The 21350-nt window shown below is 39.6% G+C and overlaps 4 protein-coding genes across 11 annotated transcripts; 2 read left to right on the top strand and 2 right to left on the bottom strand.

Moving 5' to 3' along the window:
• Positions 1-1317: 1317 nt before the first annotated feature.
• LOC115663230 (MLO-like protein 11) lies at positions 1318-9689 on the top strand. 3 transcript variants are annotated; one of them, XM_056311435.1, is made up of 16 exons: positions 1318-1854; positions 2058-2405; positions 3617-3674; positions 3809-4044; positions 4206-4322; positions 4774-4834; positions 5363-5457; positions 5827-5901; positions 6789-6874; positions 7380-7429; positions 7564-7604; positions 7860-8030; positions 8163-8198; positions 8403-8470; positions 8560-8620; positions 9054-9689. In XM_056311435.1, exons 2-16 carry the CDS (start codon positions 2280-2282, stop codon positions 9441-9443), a joined length of 1671 nt encoding a protein of 556 aa, XP_056167410.1. In that variant the 5' UTR covers positions 1318-1854; positions 2058-2279; the 3' UTR covers positions 9444-9689. The 3 variants fall into 3 exon arrangements, with proteins under 3 accessions (XP_056167410.1, XP_056167409.1, XP_030441111.2); XM_056311434.1 differs by having other exon boundaries at positions 1987-2405; XM_030585251.2 differs by having other exon boundaries at positions 1318-1945.
• A 445-nt stretch (positions 9690-10134) lies between these two features.
• On the bottom strand, positions 10135-12063 carry LOC130138183 (cell wall protein IFF6-like). 2 transcript variants are annotated; one of them, XM_056311436.1, is made up of 2 exons: positions 11238-12063; positions 10135-11026 (listed from the first exon to the last, which is right to left on the bottom strand). In XM_056311436.1, the coding sequence occupies exons 1-2, from the start codon at positions 11953-11955 to the stop codon at positions 10998-11000; spliced, it is 747 nt and encodes a 248-aa protein (XP_056167411.1). In that variant the 5' UTR covers positions 11956-12063; the 3' UTR covers positions 10135-10997. The 2 variants fall into 2 exon arrangements, with proteins under 2 accessions (XP_056167411.1, XP_056167412.1); XM_056311437.1 differs by having other exon boundaries at positions 10135-11735; positions 11850-12063.
• Positions 12064-12543: 480 nt separating this feature from the next.
• On the bottom strand, positions 12544-16644 carry LOC115663283 (uncharacterized). Of its 2 annotated transcripts, none has more exons than XM_030585312.2 (3): positions 16495-16644; positions 13089-13170; positions 12544-12900 (listed from the first exon to the last, which is right to left on the bottom strand). In XM_030585312.2, exons 2-3 carry the CDS (start codon positions 13162-13164, stop codon positions 12794-12796), a joined length of 183 nt encoding a protein of 60 aa, XP_030441172.1. In that variant the 5' UTR covers positions 13165-13170; positions 16495-16644; the 3' UTR covers positions 12544-12793. The 2 variants fall into 2 exon arrangements, with proteins under 2 accessions (XP_030441172.1, XP_030441166.1); XM_030585306.2 differs by having other exon boundaries at positions 13089-13221; positions 16495-16627.
• A 687-nt stretch (positions 16645-17331) lies between these two features.
• LOC115663253 (uncharacterized) lies at positions 17332-21132 on the top strand. Of its 4 annotated transcripts, none has more exons than XM_030585282.2 (5): positions 17332-17441; positions 19193-19386; positions 19478-19586; positions 19786-19847; positions 20202-21132. In XM_030585282.2, the coding sequence occupies exons 2-5, from the start codon at positions 19240-19242 to the stop codon at positions 20307-20309; spliced, it is 426 nt and encodes a 141-aa protein (XP_030441142.2). In that variant the 5' UTR covers positions 17332-17441; positions 19193-19239; the 3' UTR covers positions 20310-21132. The 4 variants fall into 4 exon arrangements, 3 of the variants coding, with proteins under 3 accessions (XP_030441142.2, XP_056167887.1, XP_056167886.1); XR_008816690.1 differs by lacking the exon at positions 17332-17441 and having other exon boundaries at positions 19181-19386; positions 20202-20494; positions 20597-21132; XM_056311912.1 differs by lacking the exon at positions 17332-17441 and having other exon boundaries at positions 19181-19386; positions 20597-21132.
• The last annotated feature ends 218 nt before the right edge of the window (positions 21133-21350 follow it).

Raw genomic sequence — 21350 nt, 5'->3', positions numbered from 1 at the left:
ATTATTGTTTTCTCTAAAAGAGGGTTCAAAATAGACCTTATTTCTAATAAAGACATGAAGTGGCCAACTTAGTCTCAAAAAATGCCTCGAGCTTACCGGTAAGCCAAATCTTCATTAGCCAGCTAATGCACATTCTCATTAGCTGGCGAAATTTTGGCCGGCCAATAAGCTCGGGGTCTTATTTTTCCTATTAGAGAAATTGATGATACTTCATATCCTTATTCGAAATTTTCTCATTTTTAACATGCTATGGCCTTAAAAACTCTTTAGGTGGTAAACATTGCTCTTTCAATTTTGCTCAAACATCTCTTTTCGATGAATTGGGTTTTGCGATACTTCCTTCTTCTCATGGCTCTTCAATTTACGAAGAGAGAACATTCTCATAAATGCATGACAAACTTCTATTGATATTAATAAATTTCTGAAAATGTTTCGTAAAATAGTGTTGAATTGACTAATCAAATATTCGAATATGATATGCTTATTCATATACTCATTAAATTTTGTATATATTATGCTATAAGTTCGAGACAACTACACAGCAAGCCTTAAAACCTTCAATTCGTGGATACAAATCCTAAAATTTGTAATTTTTGGTCCAATTCAATCTTTCCATCAATACAAGAAAAAACCCATATAGTGTATCGAAGCGAAAGTTTCATGACATAAATAAAATAAAAGTTTTAACATCCAAATGCACGAGGCTGATAAATTTTTTGGAGTTTTTTCCTTGTCATTATCCCTTAATCTCTTAAATCATCGTTTTTACAACTCATTTTGTTTTCTTTCGATCTTTAAGAGATACCGCACCTCTTAAACTTTTGATCGTTGGATCGAAAACCAAAAAAATCACAACTTTCCGGGTCGAGATCCTTCAAGCGGCCGAGATTGTTGAATTTCAATCCAACGGTGAAAAATTGTATGGGCAGGGTGTCAAGGGGATCCACAGGATAACACAAACTTTTGGGATTCCTTTCTGGGAACTATCCTGTGACTTTCTTGAATTGAATTTTCTTTTCATTTCTTCGAGAAAACGACAGAGAGAGAGAGAGATGGAAGGGAGGAGAGACTTCTACTCCTGCATAGCAGATCATCTGGTGGAGGCAGTACGTGTTCATCTGCAGAATCTCCCCATACAAAAAGCAAACCCAGCACTGTTGGGGGACTGGGACTGGGACTGGACGTCAGAACCTCCTCTCTCCCACCTTTTCATGGTAGGCCACCCCCCAGAGATTCACTCAAGAAACCTCTCTCAACCTTTGTCGTTTTCTTCTTTCTTCTCCTCCTCCTTCTTACGTTCATTTCGCAGCGACAGCGAGCTGCAGTATTTTCCGAAGAACGGAAAAAAAAAGAAAAAACAGGGTACCCTCCATGCAATGTGCCAACTGTAATCTTAGCATTTGGTGAAACAACGAAACGCGCTTTCTCGTTCTTCTTCTGCTTCTTCTCTGCATCTCTGGCGATTCGCAAACGGGCTCACCTCGAGCGTTTTAATCCCGTTTTTCTGAAATCTTGGAGGTGTTCTGGGTTCGAAAACGCTAGATGTTTTTGATTCGTCTGTGACATTCCGCAGCCGCCGGTTCACCAGATTGGAATGTGCTCTTGAACGGGAAAGTTCCCACCTTTAAGTTGAGAGAGAGAGAGAGAAGAGAGAGAAGGGTCAAGTGCAGAAAGTTTCTATCTTTTTTTCAGAATTGGAGCGTGCTTGTTTTTCCTTCCTGATTCGGAGATTTGCCTCTACTTTGGAGAGCGATAAGCCTGAGTGACTGGAAGATCTCTTAAGAAGCTGCAAGCGCGAAAAGCATTAGACATCAGAGGAGCGTCTGGGTCAACCTGCAGTCACTAGCAAAGAAAGTGAGCTCATTTTAGCTTTTGAAGTTGCCTTCTCAGTGACTAGCAAAGTTTTGATTTTCTGGAAGAAAACGCGCCATCTCGGGACAATGCGGTACTAAATTTCTCTTCTTTTTCTGTTTCGTGACCTTGAAGGGTTCTGCTTACTCTGTGGGTCATCACGAGCCTCAAGATTCATCTTAAAGAACCTTCCTTGGAGATTGCAGGTTCTATTGGGACAATTTGCTTGAGAAATCACAGTTTAGTGTGGCTGTGCCTGGTGAGACAAATCCTGCGACTGAGCTCCATGTCGTGGATGCTTTTTGATGCGCATCAAAAGCAAAGTTTTGGCTGTACCTATTTGGAGAATTTGCTGGAATTGATGGTTGACAGGTATCTGGGCTAATTCATAAGCTTAAATCTGCGCACCACGATTAGCAATCTTCAGTATGTCAGATAATACACAAGAAGTTCGATCTCTGGGCCTGACACCAACATGGTCCGTTGCTACCGTATTGACAATTTTCGTCGTGGTTTCGTTGGCCGTGGAGCGCGCGATTCACCGGTTAAGTACAGTAAGTATCATTCAGAAATCATCTTGAGATTCTCCAAGAGATACGTAGAGTTTCCCAAACATATGCTTCTCTGCACTGTTTTGAGGCCACGATGTTAGATGATAGATCTGCATTCATGCATGAATCACAAATGTCGATCATCATTTATCAGTCATAAAGCTTAAATTTTCTCTTGTTTACCTGCTAATATGTGATAATAGTTTAATTTTATGGGATAAATATTTGCTCCTAATTCGTTTAATGAACACTTCCATTCTGTTGTCAATCTAGTAAGCCATTTCTAATTCGTGAATGGGCAGCCTGATCATAATCTATGTCTAGAAAGTTCCTCGCGACGATGTAAAAATTATTTAGTTTTTCATTCAGGTATCTGTGGCAAAAGAGAAAAATCATTTGGGTACCATTTTGCCAAATTTCCCATCATATATTAAATTGCAGTTTTTTTTCAAAAGCATGACTTTAAACCATTTGTAGCCCTGTATATTTGGCATGTTTCTTTTGATTTTGATCAAAATGCCATTGGTAAAGAGTTATGATTAAAGTCCCTTAGTGATATGACTGCGAGGATCTACTTTAGCCCTGGGATTGCCATGGGCCCTTAAAATATTATGATCAACATTCCTCTACATTCGCCCTGTCTGAATATGTGAATAAAATGTATATAACCTCACTCTTTTAAGAGATCACTTGGGATGGATGTGCAACTTTTCTTTCTTTCTTTTTTTGGGCTAATCTAGAGAAACCCATATTCAGCCAGATGTCTGCAGGTTGGTAAAACTTCCTGGGGTGTGAGTTTCCCTGTTCTTGCTGCGAGGTTCTAGTTAATGAAGGTTTCTTAGTGATTTGACTGCAAACATAGTTTAGGTATTTATTAGATTGAAGCTAGATTGAACTAAGGCTCGTGTCAAAATCATAGAAGCTTGTCCATTAGCAAGTAAAAAATATGCAAGTATCATTTGCATTTTGAATTTGACTTTGGTCTCACGGTCATGTTATTTTTACCTACAATGCAAGTTTCTGTATTTTTCCTTTTTCTTCTGGGATAGATTGTACAACGCAAGTTTATGAAACACAAAGGCTACATTGGGATATTCATTATCAGGAAGACCGTTTCAGCTGACAAGTCTATCTTCTGATGTTTCCATTTCATTCTTAAAATTAATTTATTAGCCCAAAGTAGCTGATGAAATTTTTTCTGTATGCTGTTACAGTGGTTGCGTAAAACTAATCGGAAACCGTTGCTTGAAGCTGTTGAGAAAATGAAAGAAGGTATTCATCCGTTATTCTTACTTGGTCTTGATATTAAATTCAGCAAAAAAAGATCTTGATAATAAGCTTCTTTCTGCATTACTGATGATTGATTACTGTGATCTCCGATCTTCGCTTCTCAAATTTCGTGACAGAGCTGATGCTGCTTGGATTTATCTCTCTCCTTCTGACGGCCACCTCAAGCATGATAGCTAATATTTGCATCCCGTCGAAGTTTTATGATCGTGCTTTTGCTCCATGCACCAGGTCTCAGATTGATGAAGATAAAGAGAACAATGGTTCCAAGGAACGTAAGATGTTAGCGGAACATTTCCTGAATCACTCATTCAGGAGAACGTTGAATACCTTGAGTCAGAATTCCTGCAAAGAGGCATGTGGTTTATCAAGAATTTCTAGTTTAAATCTCATCAGTCATTGCTTTTGAACATGTGATAATCTCACATAAACTAAGGAAACTTCAACTTTTCCAATTGAATTATTTTGGCAATGGAAGTAACTGATCTCTTGCTTTGGTTTGATCTGTTTTTTTAGGGTCGTGAGCCATTTGTGTCATATGAAGGTCTTGAGCAGTTGCACCGCTTCATATTTGTCATGGCAGTAACACATATATCTTACAGCTGCTTGACAATGTTGCTAGCAATAGTGAAGGTGAGAAACCGTTCAGAACAGCAGCGAATTCACTACTAATTCTCTGTTACACACGAAAGCCATGTTCTTCAGGCTAGACTGCTGCTGTAAAGAGATTTTAGACCGCAACACCACCTACCAGTGGATACACTCAATGAACTTTGACCCACACTTGGTATAAGATAACAGGATTTTGTAAACTCTGATCATGTTGGAGGAAAAATCAGCCATAAACGCTCAGCTCTTTTAAGATCGATCCAAAAAATATAAAGCTTGGATGCTAAAGAGATCTAGTATTGACACTTCATATTTCTTATACTGCATGTCGCTCCATCCGTCTTTCGGCCGGAGCATTGTTATTAATTAAAAATGCGGAATATGAGGCATGAACATGGAAGTTTTTCTTTTGGCCATATGAAAGAATGTATTTTGAAGTAGCTGTTATGCTTTTTCCACATGTTGACTTGGGCAGATTCACAGTTGGAGGATATGGGAAGATGAAGCTCATGTGGATCGGCATGACGTGTTAACTGGTTAGTTCTGAACTGATTATTACACTGTACAATCAACTTTCTCATCTTTGTCGGCTTATCTCTCACAAGCATCTAGCTTCTTCTTTATTCTCAGTGATGGTGAGCTGCAAATGTTTTCGTGTTTGAAACTAGTTTTGATGATGAGAAGGGGCTTATAGATAGAGGGCTTTAGGCTTTAAAGAACCCTCGAATTAGCATTGGAGAATGTGCACTTGGGATTGTGCTATAATATTTGTGATGAACAAGACGAACTTTGGTATTCTGATGATGGAGAATAGCATGTTTGTAAGCTTTGAAATCACATAGAGAAGAAAGAAAGGATACACTTAAGCCTATAAAGGTCTCATCCTGGATCTCATGTAGTTGTAATGCTACCATAGTCAGTCATGTCGTTACTTAGCTGATGAAAGATTTTGATTCAACGCATTTCATAGAGCTCTAATGTCTACAATTTTCTTTTAAGTTAGCTGTTTTGATCATTATTACTTTATGAGATCCATGCAAATTGACCACCTCTTCTCCTAGCAGAAATCACAAGAGAGTCGATATTACGGAGACAATCTACTTTTGTCAAGATTCATACAGCAAATCCTTTGGCCAAGAACAGCTTTTTGATCTGGGTGGTATGTATACTACTTCATGTTCTTGCATCATCTTCCTCCTCCTCCTCATCATCGCGCAAAAAATTTCAAAGTAAGGGGGAAACAACCTATATAGGGGATCATTCACAAGAAATAAAATTCTGTCAGATCGAATAAGAAAAGATATGAAGCACCAAGAACAGCATTGGGCTGGAACTTGTTGCATTTGGTGCACTGTTTTTGTGAAACATACTCATTCTGCTGATTTAATCTCTCTCTCTCTCTGTACCTCGCGCACACACGCATGCACACGTGTTGTTGTAGACTTGTTTTATGTGCCAGTTTAATCTTGAGACAGCTTATGGAAGTGGGAATTCTTTCACTTACTTCTGTATTCATTTGAATTTGCAGACTTGTTTTTTCCGTCAGTTTGGGCATTCAGTGGTTCGTGATGACTACTTAACTTTACGTAAAGGCTTCATCATGGTATGGAACTCTGAAATATTATCCTGAATAAAATTTCAGATTTTTTTAATTAAATCAATATTTTGACTGGCTTAGAATTGCTTATCTCTGTACAATGTGAAGGGAAGATTTTACCTTATGATGAGAAGATGTATATGCTGTACAACAGGAATTAGTTTAGGCAATAGGAGAAATATGAGAAGTGGAAAAGTATATGTATGATCCATTTAAGTCATAGCATTTTGATATTTCCTTGAGAGCCTCTGGCTTTCTTTCAGTTCAAGCTGATTTCCCTGTTTACCTGTTGGTAGCATAAAGGGTTGGTCGTACCGTCTTCATGAAGCTTATTCTAACACTATTTTTGTTGCGAACAACTTTCTAAATCATCTGCTTAGCTGTGTTGTAGGATGATTTCAATAACAAGGCCTGTTTACAAGAATGGAACTTCATGTAGAAGGGGAAGTTGTAAATGACTCTTTGTCACCATACCAAATTATGTTCTGACAGTTGTTAACTTCACAAAGAGTTTATACATACATTGCAATTGGTAATAGCTAATTGGAAAAAGAAAAGGAAAAAACAGTGATACTTGGCTGAAAGAGTACCTTAGATTAGAGATTGTAAGATCATTTCCTATAAGATCACGACAAAACGAGCATACTAGCTTCTTTAAAAGAAACAATAATTTTCATACTGTTTGTCTTGCCCTTTTTTATTCCTTCAAATCATTTTTCCGCTTTCATTATCTTCCTCCATTTTCTAATATAGTATTTCTATAATTATGATGATCCCCAGATCAAGTTATTGTCTAAGTAGAGTAATATAATGCTATAGAATTCTTGATGTGTTAGAAAGAGTCGATGTCCCTTTTAGATTTTTACTCCTCATTCTATCTTAATTTTTGGCAGAATCACCACCTTACACCAAAGTACGATTTCCACAGCTATATGATTCGCTCTATGGAGGAAGAATTCCAACGGATAGTTGGTGTGAGGTGAGATGTTCTCTGGGATATTCCTGTTAATTCCATCGCCAATTTTTACTGAATTTGCAATCTTCTTAGTGAAATCAGCTTTCTTCATTAACCTTGTGGCTATATCGACTAAGGAAGTGCCTGGAGATAACTCTGGCAATACCAAATTTCCGTGGAGTTGACTTTGGCAATACCAAATTTCTAATTCATCGTCTATTTATCTAATCCAATCCTTCCTCAGTAATATAATTCCTCTTCTCCTGAATAGGTACCCAACATGTTTAGGATGATCAATAAGTACCATCGCAAACATTTTATGAATGATTAGAGCTTATATATCTTACTTTCTAAGTGGAAAGACTTTATGTCCTTGTTTGCAGATGGAAAATTATAGACTTTAGAACTGAATTTCTGGAGAGTACCTGTTTGCAAGATTGCCTGGCCCTTGGAACTATTATATATCGACATGTAATACCATTAATTTTATAGGAACTTGGGAAACTAATATCTCTTATATCTCTTGCAGTGGTCCTCTATGGGGATTTGTAGTTGCTTTCATGCTGTTTAACATTAAAGGTAATCCATGTTTCCTGAATGAAGGGAGAGCTTCAGTTACTTTTGGGATCTCAGTTTGAAATTGGTTGCTCATCAATGCATAGACTTGTCTTTCCTGATGGATTCACTCACAGTTGCATCTTACAACTCCGCAGGGTCCAATCTCTATTTTTGGATAGCCATTATTCCTATTACGGTAAGTTTTCTAGGTTACCTGCTTCATCTTTGATCAATTAGGTGGACATAAATTTAGGTGGAAATTGGTTAGTTCATTTACTAATATTGTGTACTGGATTGATTATAGGTTCATCCTTTGAACTTTTTAGTCGATAAGTAGATTCATGGATTGTAGCTAGTGCTGTCCGTTATAATCAGTTGAACTTGTGAGAAAACCCTTTGTCTCCATTCTCTAACTTCAAGTCATTGCCATGTGGTGCATTTTTTTGCGTAGCTTGTTCTTCTGGTGGGCACAAAACTACAGCATGTCATCGCAACCTTATCATTGGAAAATGCTGGAATTTCTAAATTCTTCTCGGGAACTAAACTGAGGCCTCGTGATGACCTTTTCTGGTTTAAGAAGCCTGAGCTACTTTTGTCCTTGATCCATTTCGTTCTTTTTCAGGTTAGAATCATTTCTAGGATATGGGAGAGCAGCTTTCATTTATTTATTTATTTTCAGAAAAGCTTTAAATTCTTGATATGATTAATTGAAGCTGATGTGCCTCCATTTTCTGCTTGCGTGACTTTTTTGCAGAATGCATTCGAACTAGCTTCATTCTTCTGGTTTTGGGTAATTGCTCTTCCACTGTTCTTTAAAATATTGTGGCGAAGTTCGTTCATTCATTTTGAAATTCTCACCACTTTTTCACATCAGTTCAGAGTTCAATTGGACTTCATTTCGACCAAGTTATAAATAAACAATTACTATTACATTCATGTGAGCTAGGTCTCACTATGATCTGTGTTTCCTGAATTTCTTTATTCAATTTTACAGTGGCAGTTTGGATATGACTCGTGCTTCATTAAAAACCATTTGCTTGTCTACTTACGATTGATTCTGGGGTAAGGATGGATTCCCCGAAATCAAACACATTCAATTCATTAAAGAGGAGATATTGTTCAGTTGTTGCATGACTGTTGCATTATCACAGGTTTGCTGGGCAATTCCTCTGCAGCTATAGCACATTGCCTCTGTATGCTCTGGTTACTCAGGTATAGTGCTGTTCTCCTGAGCTCTGGAGTACAAAATGTAATAAGTTACTGAGGCGTAGCAGAATCGCTTTTCAGTGTAAACTCAACTTATGGAGGGAAGTGCAAAATTCATTCTTTTAGCTAAACTATCAAGTAATCATCCAGTGACAATGTTGACAGTTCACCCTCCAAATAACTGAAATGGCAATTTAAGTTTTCAAGAATGTTTTCGACCACATCTTGTGTTAGCATTTAAAATTGACAAAACTAGATGGTTGCCCTTTCTCTTATCTATTCACATGTTAAGCTGTTCAAAGCCTTTTGTTGCCACATCCTATGTTAAAATGTTGACTTAGCGACAAAGTCTTGCCAAAAGAACAGTTAATCATCTAGAGATATGTATGACTAGTGAAAAATAGTTTTGCCCTTTACCGATATTGATTCTTCCTTACAGATGGGAACAAACTACAAGGCAGCCCTGATTCCGCAGAGAATACGAGAAACGATCCACGGGTGGAAGAAGTCTGCTAGGAGGAAGAGAAGGCTTGGCATATTGGCAGATGATTCGACAATACATACAGACACGAGCACAGTTATGTCACTGGAGGAAGACGATGATCGTCAGTTGTTTGATGAGCCCACAAATCCAGTTGATGCATGCACGGAAATTGAGTTACAAGCAGCTCCTACAATCATCATAAGTCCTCCAGTTGCTAACGAGACTTCGAGTAGAGTTGGCACGCCTCTCCTTCGCCCTTCTGCGTCTGTGTCTTCATCATCCACTGCGAACTTCAATACAGGTGCTTTTTCAAGATGCGCATCCATGCCAGCTAGAAGAGAATGATAACTTAGGTTTTCATGACTGTGATGGGGGTGGGCAGCAAAGAGCTTGACTAGTTTTGTTTGTAATGTCTCGTTTGAGGATGCCATGTCAGAGTTCAATCTTAACAGCATATGTTGCGAAATGTAGGTTGTAAAATTTCCACGAGGGATAGGTTAGAAAGTTAAAATGTAATAGAATTGGTGTAACTAGTAGATACTGACACGGATATAATACAGGCCTTACAGTTTCGAACGGCTTTGTTAAAAAGTTCCCGAAGTTGTCTTTCCATGTCTATATGTGAATAAAATAAAATAAATTATGTATGCATAACGAGTCTTAAAAAGTAGTTCACGGAACAAGAACCTGCCTTCTTTCGGTTGTGGTGCAACCTGATCAAAATGGCCATGGGTCCTTTAGAATTTCTGAAAATAGTAGTTCTTCTGAGCTCATTTGTTTAGAGAGATGATGTTATGCTCATATGTTACAAGCTGGCATAGCCTGCTGAGTAGTTGGCTTCTCAGTTCCAACAAACTCGGTGATAGTTGAATGTTTCAGGGAATCTCCTGAAACCCATCTACCACTTGGGTCTGGTACAATATCATATTGACCTACTGGCTCTCGATTTTATGACGAATCAGTTTGTTTCAATTGACATGGCTTCTTAAAGATGTTCTCCTTTTGTCATAAGGAAGGATAGAACATTTTCTGAGAGCAGCAATGACCACATCAAAGAACTACTGGCAAATTTTTGCGAGTGTTTGCCGTCTTTCGCAGCGTATGCTTTCAAGCATACACAAAAGATCGGGAAAAAATAACCCTAGGCTCATCTTATTATCTCTAGCTCTTTTATGGCAAGCAAATTGGCCTTGAATTCATTTTGGTGGAACTTGATGAAACCAAAACATTCTTATGACCATCCGATGAAGGGTCTTATTTTGGAGAGGTACATTAGTAGCTACATGGACGGATCTTCCTTTGCACGCTATTAATTAATGGTGTGAATAAGCTCCGTCTGATCACGAAGGTCTTCATCATCAATCTCAACACCTTGGGAAGCCACAGGCCCACTAGCACTATCAAAGAGTCCATTGGAACCATCTGTCTTGTGTTCATAACGTCCAATACTCGAGAGAGCTCCCTCCATAGCAGCATCGCCTTCTGATCCTTCAGTGTGACCCATCCGATGATGTGCTTCTTCTGCTTCTGCTTCTGCATTTTGATGGGAAGTGAATCGCAAAATGGTGGCAATGGACCTCCCATCACTGGTAGCGGCATTCCGAGAGGAAAACCATTATGGACACCACCACTTGAGCCTGACCCAGAGCCAGAGCCAGAGCCATAGCCACCTCCCCAACCGTGACCATTACCTCCACCATTGCCAGATCCCTTTCCACCTCCTGCTCCATAACTCGGAACCTGTCCATGTACACCTGGAACATGGCCACCACCTTCACCGACCCTGGAGCCAGACCCAGATTCTCCAACATTTCTTCCTCTCGAGCCAGACCCGACACCTGTTCTAGGAACCGGTGGTCCTTGTCCTTGCACACCTCCACCTACAGGTACAAGACCGGGTCACACCACTTCCCACCTTGGCGGGTAACCTGATCCCCCACTACCGCCTCTTGTGCCATACCCAATTCCTACGCCAGAACCTGGGTCAAAGCCACTACCACTTTGAGACCCATACACAAACCCATTACCACCAGTCCCACTACCGCTTCCATATCCATAACTAGCTTTCATGGCAGGAATATCACTTCCCCTTCCAGCATCGCTGCTACTATGGTCGCCGGAGACATCTTGGCAGGTAACCTGATCCACCACTACCGCCTCTTGAGCCATACCCAATTCCTACGCCAGAACCAGAGCCAAAGCCACTACCACTTTGAGGCCCATACTCAAACCCATTACCACCAGTCCCACTACCACTTCCATATCCATAACTAGCTTTCATGGCAGGAATATCACTTCCCCTTCCAGCATCGCTGCTACTATGGTCGCCGGAGACATCCTCAGAATCCATTCCAAAACCATGCGCGCTAGCTGCACCTAGTCCATCCGAGCTGCCAAAGATTCCACTTCCACTGGCACTTTCAACCTCACCTGCCTCGAAATCACTGCTAGAGTCACCAAAACCAGTTCCATCTCCACCAAAGCCACCACCCATGCGAAAGCCACTACCAGAGGCAGACACTGAACTGGCACCAGCACCCCAAAACCATGTTCTTCCATTTTCATTTTGGGTGGGAGGATCTTGATGGTTCTGACCAGCTTTGGCATCCCGGATGACTCTGTGAGCAGAGCTGAAACCTATGCAAGAAAGAAGGAGAAGACTTATCAAAGCAAATTTTATTGATCCCATTTTTGTCAGAACTTTTTTGCCTTGCATGCTAAAATGAAAGGCTTGTATATTTATAGATGAACTTGTATCTAACAGCGAATGAAGGAGAAATTTCTCGCCTTGCAGATCTTTAGTGCCCGAGTTAATGAAATATAGTTGCTGTTGCATGCCCCCGGAAATTGGGGTCATCAAGAGTGCATGATCATAGAGGAGAAATTTCTATTGGGTAGTTGTAACCCAACCAAGAAATTTTCGTGGAGTCAAGTGCAAATCCACATCTCGTGAGACTGCTTGCTGCTACTCGCAATTGAAAGCACATCATGCATCATGCACCGAGAGTGTGGGACGCGGAATGTCAGTAACGAGCCAATTGATCTAAATTTTTAAGTGAACGTTACAGATTTGCGAGCCTCGGTTCGCTCCTTTTACAGGAGCAATTAATCATGTGAAAACTGGGAAGAGAATTTAGTTTCGTATGGTGCTGCAACAAGTATCGCGGTTACATCTACTCAGAATCTGATCGAACAGTGCTTTAATGGCTCCACACGCGTCCTTGGCGGGAAAAGGCTGGCTATCGTAATCAGACTGACGACCATCACATTACAAACGTGATGCTCTAACCTCTGAGCTAAGCGGGCTAAAAAATAGTAGAAATTGTATATGTACATGCATAGGAATTTAGTAAACCCTTGGGATCTTTTCTATTGATATGAGCGTAGAGAGTTGAATGAACTGGTGCATGTCAGCCAAATCTTATGTTCAGTACATAGCTAATCCTGAAATTAAAAGATCTCTCGATTGAGAACACTATATCCTGAATATCAGTCACTACATTTTATGGTCAGAGTCACAACCTACCAACTGCCCAAAAAGGGCGAAGAGGAAAGAGAAAAAGGAACATCACCTCGATCAGATGTAAGTACCAAAAAGCTTGCCAATGTTTTAACAGGAAACAATATCAAGAAAATATTCCCTTTTATTTATTTTTATTTTTTTGGGGGGGTGGTTTCAATATCATGTTTATCACTTAAACTTCCTCTCCGCTGCCTGAGCCAGAATCTGTGGAGTTTAGACTTTCAGCCAACATCCGATCCCTGTTCTGCATTTGCCTCTCCACAACAACCATATACAGACCTAAGTGAAAGAAACAAAGAAAGGATCAAAATAAGAAGAGGAAAGTAAAGAGCACATAACTGAAAGATATAATCTCTCATGGATTCTCTCAAACACACACACACAAACACAATATTAATTGTTTTTAGAGTGCATTACAAGGACAATTTCTTCGGAGAATCGGGAAAACAATGTCAATAAAAACATACTTATTGCACTTCCAAATGCGCATAACCAGAGTATCCTCATGGACCATTTATCCCCAATTACTCCTCTGCCTCCCATAACTTGCTGCAGGATGTCAATGGAAGGGCTTAAAAAGCAGCACCTGAAGACAGTCAACTATGGTAGCAAAAAAGGAAAAGAAGACAACTTATTATTTGAAAACAACTGCTTAACAATTAGTGGCATGACTGCTCGAATGGCAGCCCATATCATATTAACATATAATTTGATGACTAATTAAATTATTAATTCCTTGCTAGTCACACTGTTCACTCAAAATTCTCTCCGTAGGCCAAAGGAGAGCACATCGTCTTCCTTGCAGTAGACTATCCATGGCCAAGAAAGGAACCGAATTTGGCTGTGGGTTCTTGAAGGAAGAATTAACACCTACAGAAAAGTAATGGGCATGGAAGAATCCTAAAGTGCAGAAAAAGTACCAGATGTTGCAGGAAAGTAAGGATAAAGATAAGAGTGTTTGAATTATTGGGAGAGAGCTTTTACATCCTAATCTTCTCCTCTTTATAGTTTACTTCAAAAGGGAAGTGGTTACATCATATTAGGACATCTAGAAGATAAGGACACGAACTATTAACCACCAAGGATTCTAAAGCGGTTCAGCACAATTTTAAGAACACGTGTAAAGCTGCCTTTTCAATGACTACGCCCTATCGACACCATCCAAAGTTGATTACAAATTGCTCTCATCGACTGAAGCCCTTAGATTAACAGACTGATCTGATAGCACAAGTGCAACTTTATCTACGATGTCCATCGCCTTTTTGACCTGAGTGATTTCCTCCTCCACACCAATAGCTACCCAGTCAATGGCAATGACCACTTTGCCAACGCCTAATTTTGAATTTCATTTTATTTTACACAGTTCGCCAGGCTCATGTTACATATAGATTTTTGTGGGTGTTGGCACATACATTGCCAATATGCTTCATTCATCAAAAGAGCATTTGTGAAGCAAACTATCAATGGAGTCCCATTTAAGCCATCTGCATAGGATTCTCATGTACATGAGTCTCTGCATCATTTGCCAAAGTCGTTTCTGCATCGCAGTCAGCTGTCAATTGCCTCATTTTCCAACAGAACCAGCAGGCAACTTAACGAATCTGGTTCTTGAGACATGAATTGTTACCGTAATTGTCCCGATTTTTTAGCACGGAAATTATCTCAGACCTTATTGCACAGATGCAAACAACTATGTAAAAGAAGAACTCCCATAATACAATTCTACATTGCGCGACAGAATGATTTGCAATTGTTCTCTTGGGACCAAAATTGTCAACTTGAGATATTGACAGATGACAATTATTGGAACACGAAGCAGACTAAGTGAACGATCAATTTATAGATCTACCTAAACCTAGCACAGATCTGCATAAATAATCTATAGCAATAAAAAAGAAAATGGTAAAATCACAATGCTGAGAATACAAGTACGATGTCTCATACAATATGATTATAATTTCCAAATCCTAGAGTTCTCTCATCACACAACCATCTCTTTCCTCAACTAGTAATAATGGTGAACTGTGGTATGCTCGTACATAAACTCTGAACTGGGATGGGGAGTAAAGGCATCAAGCAAGTTGCTCTTATGACATACCAACTCCACAAATTTGTGCTGATAAGAAAGGAAAAGCTTTGGGGTTCCGAAAATGTTTACTTTCTTGGGTTCCGTTTGTTCCGCAGAAAATGAATGATTTGGAAAACATTTTCCAAAAAATAATCGCTTGTATCGCTAGAATTACTTAGTCGATGGAATTTTTTTTATTATCGACAACAATTCATTTCTAATTATTTTCTTGGACGATGAAAATATTTTTCGTTCATTCTTTTCATGAGCGATGCAAGCGATCATTTTAAAAATATGTTTTCCATATCATTCATTTTCTGCGAAACAAATGCAACGTTAAGGGAGAAAAAAGAGCGCAGAGATACTACTTAACGTGGAAATGATTTAACAGAAAACTATTATTTAATTAAGAAATTGAGACAAATTGAGTGTGGATTAGTAGGCTTGGAAAAAAAAGGCCCTGGAAGCTACTCGGGCTTCCCAATGGTTTCAACGTCCCAACTTCTGGCAAGATTAATTTTCAACATGTATTCACTGAATTGCTTAGGCAAATATAATTTCAACATACATCCACTAATTTATCTTTGCTAAATGGAGATTGTGAAGAAAAGTAAATTCTCACTGCAACGTGCACATTGGCACAAAAGGAAGTATATGTATATTCCTAGGCATAACAACATAGATGTGGTGCATATTTATATCCACCAGAAAATATGTAACACTACCCCGCTAAGCAAACATGAATAACAAAGAAACTTAATCACTAGAAGCGATAGATTGCAACAGTCTATCTTCATTCACCTAACATGAGTGTAAGTGATATTTAGCTGCATGATGGATGGAACTTCCACCCCGATAATGCTTCTTATGAACCACACACCAAAAGAAAAGTGGGGAAGAAAGACAAGACACAGATTATGAAATCAAAGGGCATAATGATACTGCCCACAAGACCAAAGATTGTCAAAATTTGCAAGAGGAGAGTCAACCTGTCATGCTTCTTCCACGTAAAGAAAAGGACAATTGCGAAAACTAACGAACCTGATGGGAACAAAAGCGTACAAATAGGAGTGGACAAACTTCAGATAAATCAGTTGAAGACTCTTGATGAGGGCGATGGCAAGCTAAAAGTATGAAGATTTAGCAGGCCAAAACAGAGTCTCCGCATGCAGTGGTATCTATCTCGTGGAATACTGGTATTTTCCTATCACATTAGCAAATATACAAAACAACAACCCATGCTCCCAGCGATCTAGCCAAAGAAAATTCAACAAAGCCATGGAATTTCTCATTGCAAATCAGGGAATGCAGGTTCAATGAAATGTCGGCACTTTCACTTCGCCCCAACAAATCCTGCCCATAACTAGGCACATCTTTCGTGGGTATATTACGGGCAAAGCCATCGCACTGGAGGGCAAGACAAAGAACCCAAATTTCTGGGATTCTCATTGCAAGTCACGGAATTTCTCATTGCAAATCAGGGAATGCAGGCTCAGCGAAATCTTGGCGCTTTCACTTCGCCCCAACTAATCCTGCCCCTAACTAAGCACGTCTTTCGTGGGTATATTAAGGGCAAAGCTATCGCAATGGAGGGCAAGACAAAGAACCCAACTTTTCTGGGATTTCTGTAATCATCAGTCGACCACCAAATTTCAAGAAAGAGGGGAGCCCAAAGGGAAAAGAGCCGACTCGAAACAGCTAATCGATTGCGCTCTTCGCAAGCGGAAAATGGACGAAGAAACCGTTTGAGAAGCGGAATTCATGAAGTTGAGCGGATCGAAAAAGAAGGAGAAGCTCGAAAGTACCTGGCGAGGAACGGAAAGGGAGCAAGAGTTGAAAGGCTCCGGTGGTGTTGTACAGAGCTCAGAACCGAAGCTTCAAAACTGCAGAGTAGTGGGGATCGGTGGACGGCGACGGAGAAAGAAATCGTCAGTTTTCAGGGGAAATTTCATTAGCACCCTTCCCTTTTGCTTTTTTCTAAACTGTGAATCAAATTGAACGCTGCGTTTTGGCCGAGAGATTGTTTTCGTAACATAATTTCAGAGGAGAAAAAAGGGAAATTGCGAATCCCGAATCCAGATTATTTTTTTTATCGAAACAAAATTGTATTGGATACTCAAATCTTTAATTTAGGTTAAGGTATTTGTACTATTTTGGATGGGTGGTGCCTAATTCGAGGGAGAGCCTTTTTCGACTTGATTAGTGTTTGAAGCCAATGGAATTCTTGCGGTAAGATTTTGTATGTTCGTTTATAATATCGCACGGAATTGTAAGACTTAATATTATGAAGTTCTTCGGTGTAATTGAAAGGTGAAAAATATCGAACGATATTTGACTTACTTTAATATATTTGTAATATGTAATAAAAAAGGCAAATAAGAACTCGAAAATTTAAATTTTTTTTGGTCAAAAGAAAGATTTGAATTTAAAATGTCATGTTTTTATATCACGTGAGATTTTATGGTACCACTATTTATTATTTTTAAAATTTAAATTATTAAATAAAAGCGTAATTTAATTTTTAATTACTCTAACATTTATTTTGTTGTTTTGATTTATTATTGAATTCCGCGCAATTTGTTACCAGTCATGTAGATATAAGTTACCGATCGCTTTGAGAATCCTCCATCAATAAAAGTTACTGGTTTCTTTAGCCTTTCCCGAAGAGGCGGAGCTCGCGGCGGTGCTGAAGGGTGGTGAAGGCCCTACCCTCCTCCGCCTCATCGGCCGCCACCATCTCCGCCGGTATCTGGTACGCCATCTCCCCCGCCGTAGTCAGCATCTTTCGCCGCCTATCTGAATCCGTCCATTTTCGCTTCTGCGCGCCATTTCTCTTGTATTTTTTTTTTTTTTTGGGTTTCTTTTTACTCTAAGATTCGAACGATAGATAGCTTCGCGGATTCGCTGATTTCTGCTTGGCCTCTGACTCCATCTGTTGATTCCCGGGGCTCGGTTTTGCTTGGACGTTGATTTGATTGCTTCTTCGGTTGGAATCGGCCGCGCGACAGTAATGGCTTCCGACGCCGACATTTCTGTCTGAGTATTTGTTATCTTGCCGCTATCCTGCGATGCGATGCGATGGTCTTCTGCATTTGGATTTTCGGTACAGCCAAGTTGAGTTGACTTCGGAGTCAATCGCTTACTCCGTGTGGACTTCCAAGTCTCTGCTTCGTTTTGTGTGATTCGATCCGGGTTTCGAGAGTCTAGGATTGCGTTGGGTGGGGAGCCTGAGTGATGTGTTAGGCTTGCTTTTACAGATATCTGTCTCCAAGCCGCCGCGTCTCTGTTGCTGTGCTAGGTAGTAAATCAAGGCTTGAAATGGCTGTGCAAATTTGATGGACTGGCGATCTCAGATGGAATTTTCGTAATTAGGAGGTCTATTCAATCGAGACGGTCTAACTTCAAATGCTTAGGTATTTTATGATGATAAGGCATTTAATTGTAATGAGAGAACCTGTTCCAGTACATTAGGAACATACAAGAGCGGAAAAAGAGTCTAATGTAGAGGAAGTGCATTATAAGAGATTGGTACATGTGGACCTAATCGATTAAATGTAACCAGAATAAATTGGAGGGAAGATTCGGATCCTTCAAAAAGGTCATTTCTTACGTCCCTTCCAAATGCTTGCATGAAGTGCTCATTGACATGCGTAACTTCTTTTCGCTGTTCTTTTGGGGACCTGGCCATAAATTAGGTTTTCAATATGTAATTTGTGATAGCTGGCATATTAGATCTGAGTACTCTTGGACATCTTCCATTTATGCAATCTTACATTCGCAAACTAGGCTGTTGACTCTGCTTCATTATTGTTGTCATCTTTCCTTGAGGAGATCCACGAACATGGTTCACGTGGTTGCAGGGTTTACCAATTTTTTCTTTTGCAAGACAAGTGCTGTGGCTTGATGGGTGAAGATAACTGCACATATTAGTCTGCCACTTATTGCCTCAATACATCATCGTAGACTTTTTTTTGCGACGTTTCAGAATAAAAGATAATCTGTGCTTGCTCTTTTTTTGTTCAAGCTTGTTGTTCTTGGATGCCAGATTTAAATTTACATCCATATCACTTGCCATCATACAATTTGAACTAGTGGCTTATATTCTGGAAAGGCTCTTCCTCAATGTCTAAAATGGTAACTTTTGCATCTGCTTAGTGAACCTCAACTGCCTGTTTTCACTGGACCCCATGCGAGCACATATGATAGAAAACTTGCAGTCGTTATATTTCAACTAGTCTACCATTCTCAATTCGTTTCTGTATTTGACTATAGAACTTAAAGAGGCATTGCTTCTTGAAAGTTGCCATGTTGCAAGAAGTTTTTGGTACTCCCACGGTGCCAAATCGAGTTGTCTCTTCATATTTTATGATGCACAAATTGTTCTTTTAAATAGATACATGTTAACCGTTGTTTGCAATATGCTTTGATTTTTCAGCATACCGTTGGCCTGTGGCTTTTCAGAAGAAGGTTTTTGTCGCCCCTTATTGTATTTAAAATCAATATACTTTGGTGAGAGAAGGAAAGAAAGAGGCTCTGGAGAGGGAAGAAATATGGATTACAGCTTAGCGGCGCTGAAATTGCTGAGTTTCCAGTTGAAGGAGGCCATCGAAGCCACATCATCCTGCTCCTCCTCCTCGTCTTCTTCTCCCTATGCCTTCACTCTTGGTGGCCTCCTCTTTCAGCGAGCCTGGTTACAGGTACGCCTGCATATCTCTCCTTTTCACCTCGCCGTTCCCATTTGCTCCAATTACGCACGATTGTTAAATTTAAACACCAACTCCAACGCAGGGCGTTCTGGTCTTGGTGCGTGACGAAGAGCGGTTGCTGATTGATGACGGCACTGGAGTCGTTCAGCTCTCTCTTCCTGGCGAGTTTCGCCTCCGCCCTTGGAAAGCAGGTCAGGCAATCGATCACCTGTCTCTTCGCCTCTGGTGCCTTTTAGCAGTCTGCTTCTGTTAACTGCTAAACTACGCTTGACTCCTGTGTTTTTCTATTTTTTTCTTGGCAAAATTATACATACCAGGAAGCACGGTTTTGATTTTGATTTTTGATTTTTTGACTTTGGTTTTATCACTTAATGCGGGCGTAATGTGCAGGAATGTATGTAATGGTTGTTGGAGCATATTGTATGCACGCAGGAGAGGTCCCTATGATTAAGGTATGTTAATAAAAGTTCTAAAAAACCGTGATCTGAAGTCTTGGATATTTAATGCGTGATTAATAATTTAATAGGTAATGGTAATTTTTCAAATGTTTCAGTCATTTCATGTGTGGACTCCATTATCTCGCTAGTAAATTATCTAATTGTATTGGTAAATTAAGAATAAATCACAAACTTTATAGAGTTGTCTGATATGGATATGATAGACCAATTTTCGGGGAAAAAGACTCTCCTCTATCATCTGTGTTCATCTGTTGACAATCCTTTTGTTAGGGATATTTTGAGAACTTGGAGTTTCATTGCTTCTTGGGGGAAGAAATTGATCTATGCATGCTTTGACCGAATCATCAGGTTCACAAGATGGTTGATCTCTCTGCATTTCCAGATCGAGAGGCCATGTGGTATCTTGAAGTTCTTGAGGCCTACAGATTGTTCTACAAACCATTGATTGAGGAGTAAAACTGGATTGGCTTTTACCATTGCTTTGAAATTCCCTTACTCCTTCGAGTACCAAAAATATGTGCAATGCATCTTAAGTTTATCGCCTATCCCTGCACAATGCAATTGCCTTGTACTTTGCCTTAAGAAATGAATTCAAGGTTCATTCGATTGCTCACAGCTGCATCTATTTATCACTGTAACTTGTAAGTGGTTCTTCACCAACACAACGAAATTAGAATACCTATGCTTGAATTCTCTTATCGATTTCTTCTTCTTTCCGGTTTTATTTATGTGGCCTCCGATAGAGCATTTTAAGGTCCTATGAGGAATTCGACTAGGAAGCTTGGGAATGTGAGGAGGTTCCTAGTTCTTTCTTGCCGCACCTCAGGGACATTGTTTTCAATGGCTTTAATTGCTCGTGGGATGAGATGAAGCTGGTGGCGTACTTGTTGGAGAACTGTAAAGTCTTGCAGAGAACGGCAGTGAACTTCCACTATCTCGTGGACGAAACAACAAAGTGGAAAGAAGAAACACTGAAGGTACATGAAACGTTTTGCTGACTTGTTGAGTGGAATATTCTGGAGGCGAAGAACGATTCAGGAGTTTGAATGTTTTGTTTTCAACCCTCTGCAACAATGTAATTGGATAAAAGAGAAAACAAGGAGGTGCTTGCGCGGTTTGTTATGGAGCTGATTATGACAATGTGGTAATAATTTACGCCTCTTTTGATTCGATTTTTTCTTATTTTTCTGGTTTGTGTCATTTCGGGTGAGCATTTTCACAAGATTATCTATGTAAACATCCTATCCTTCAACAATGGTTACATCGTCTTTTCTAATTATTTTTCATTTGGTCTTGTGCATAGCCTGTCTTCATCTTGGTTGATATGGGTATTTGCTGCTGTCGTTCGTACCACCTTTAATCTAAGGATGTTACTCGTATACTTAGTTGTAAATCACCTGCACTGCAAGATTATTATCTCCGTGAATTTATATGGAAGAATTATCCATCACGTTATTGGTTCGTGCTGGATTTTTCTTGTTTGTTAATTCTATGAGT

Source organism: Syzygium oleosum, unplaced genomic scaffold (assembly GCF_021117445.2).
Source record: "Syzygium oleosum isolate NSW1041296 unplaced genomic scaffold, Sole_v2.1 Sole_v2.05, whole genome shotgun sequence".
Classification (NCBI taxonomy): Eukaryota; Viridiplantae; Streptophyta; class Magnoliopsida; order Myrtales; family Myrtaceae; genus Syzygium; species Syzygium oleosum.
The sequence above is the reverse complement of the archived record's forward strand: the minus strand, read 5'-3'. Positions and strand labels throughout refer to the sequence as shown.

Excerpts from the sequence above, each read along its gene's own strand:
- LOC130138183 (XM_056311436.1), bottom strand. The coding sequence starts at position 11,955 with ATGACCCCAATTTCCGGGGGCATGCAACAGCAACTATATTTCATTAAC. Across the intron at positions 11,027-11,237 it reads AGGCGGTAGTGGTGGATCAG|GTTACCCGCCAAGGTGGGAA; the intron begins GTTACCTGCCAA and ends GTGGGGGATCAG.
- LOC115663283 (XM_030585312.2), bottom strand. The coding sequence starts at position 13,164 with ATGGGAGGCAGAGGAGTAATTGGGGATAAATGGTCCATGAGGATACTC. Across the intron at positions 12,901-13,088 it reads CGCATTTGGAAGTGCAATAA|GTCTGTATATGGTTGTTGTG; the intron begins GTATGTTTTTAT and ends TCTTTCACTTAG.
- LOC115663230 (XM_056311435.1), top strand. The coding sequence starts at position 2,280 with ATGTCAGATAATACACAAGAAGTTCGATCTCTGGGCCTGACACCAACA. Across the intron at positions 4,323-4,773 it reads TGTTGCTAGCAATAGTGAAG|ATTCACAGTTGGAGGATATG; the intron begins GTGAGAAACCGT and ends TGACTTGGGCAG. Across the intron at positions 5,902-6,788 it reads TACGTAAAGGCTTCATCATG|AATCACCACCTTACACCAAA; the intron begins GTATGGAACTCT and ends AATTTTTGGCAG.
- LOC115663253 (XM_030585282.2), top strand. The coding sequence starts at position 19,240 with ATGGATTACAGCTTAGCGGCGCTGAAATTGCTGAGTTTCCAGTTGAAG. Across the intron at positions 19,587-19,785 it reads CCTCCGCCCTTGGAAAGCAG|GAATGTATGTAATGGTTGTT; the intron begins GTCAGGCAATCG and ends CGTAATGTGCAG. Across the intron at positions 19,848-20,201 it reads GAGAGGTCCCTATGATTAAG|GTTCACAAGATGGTTGATCT; the intron begins GTATGTTAATAA and ends CCGAATCATCAG.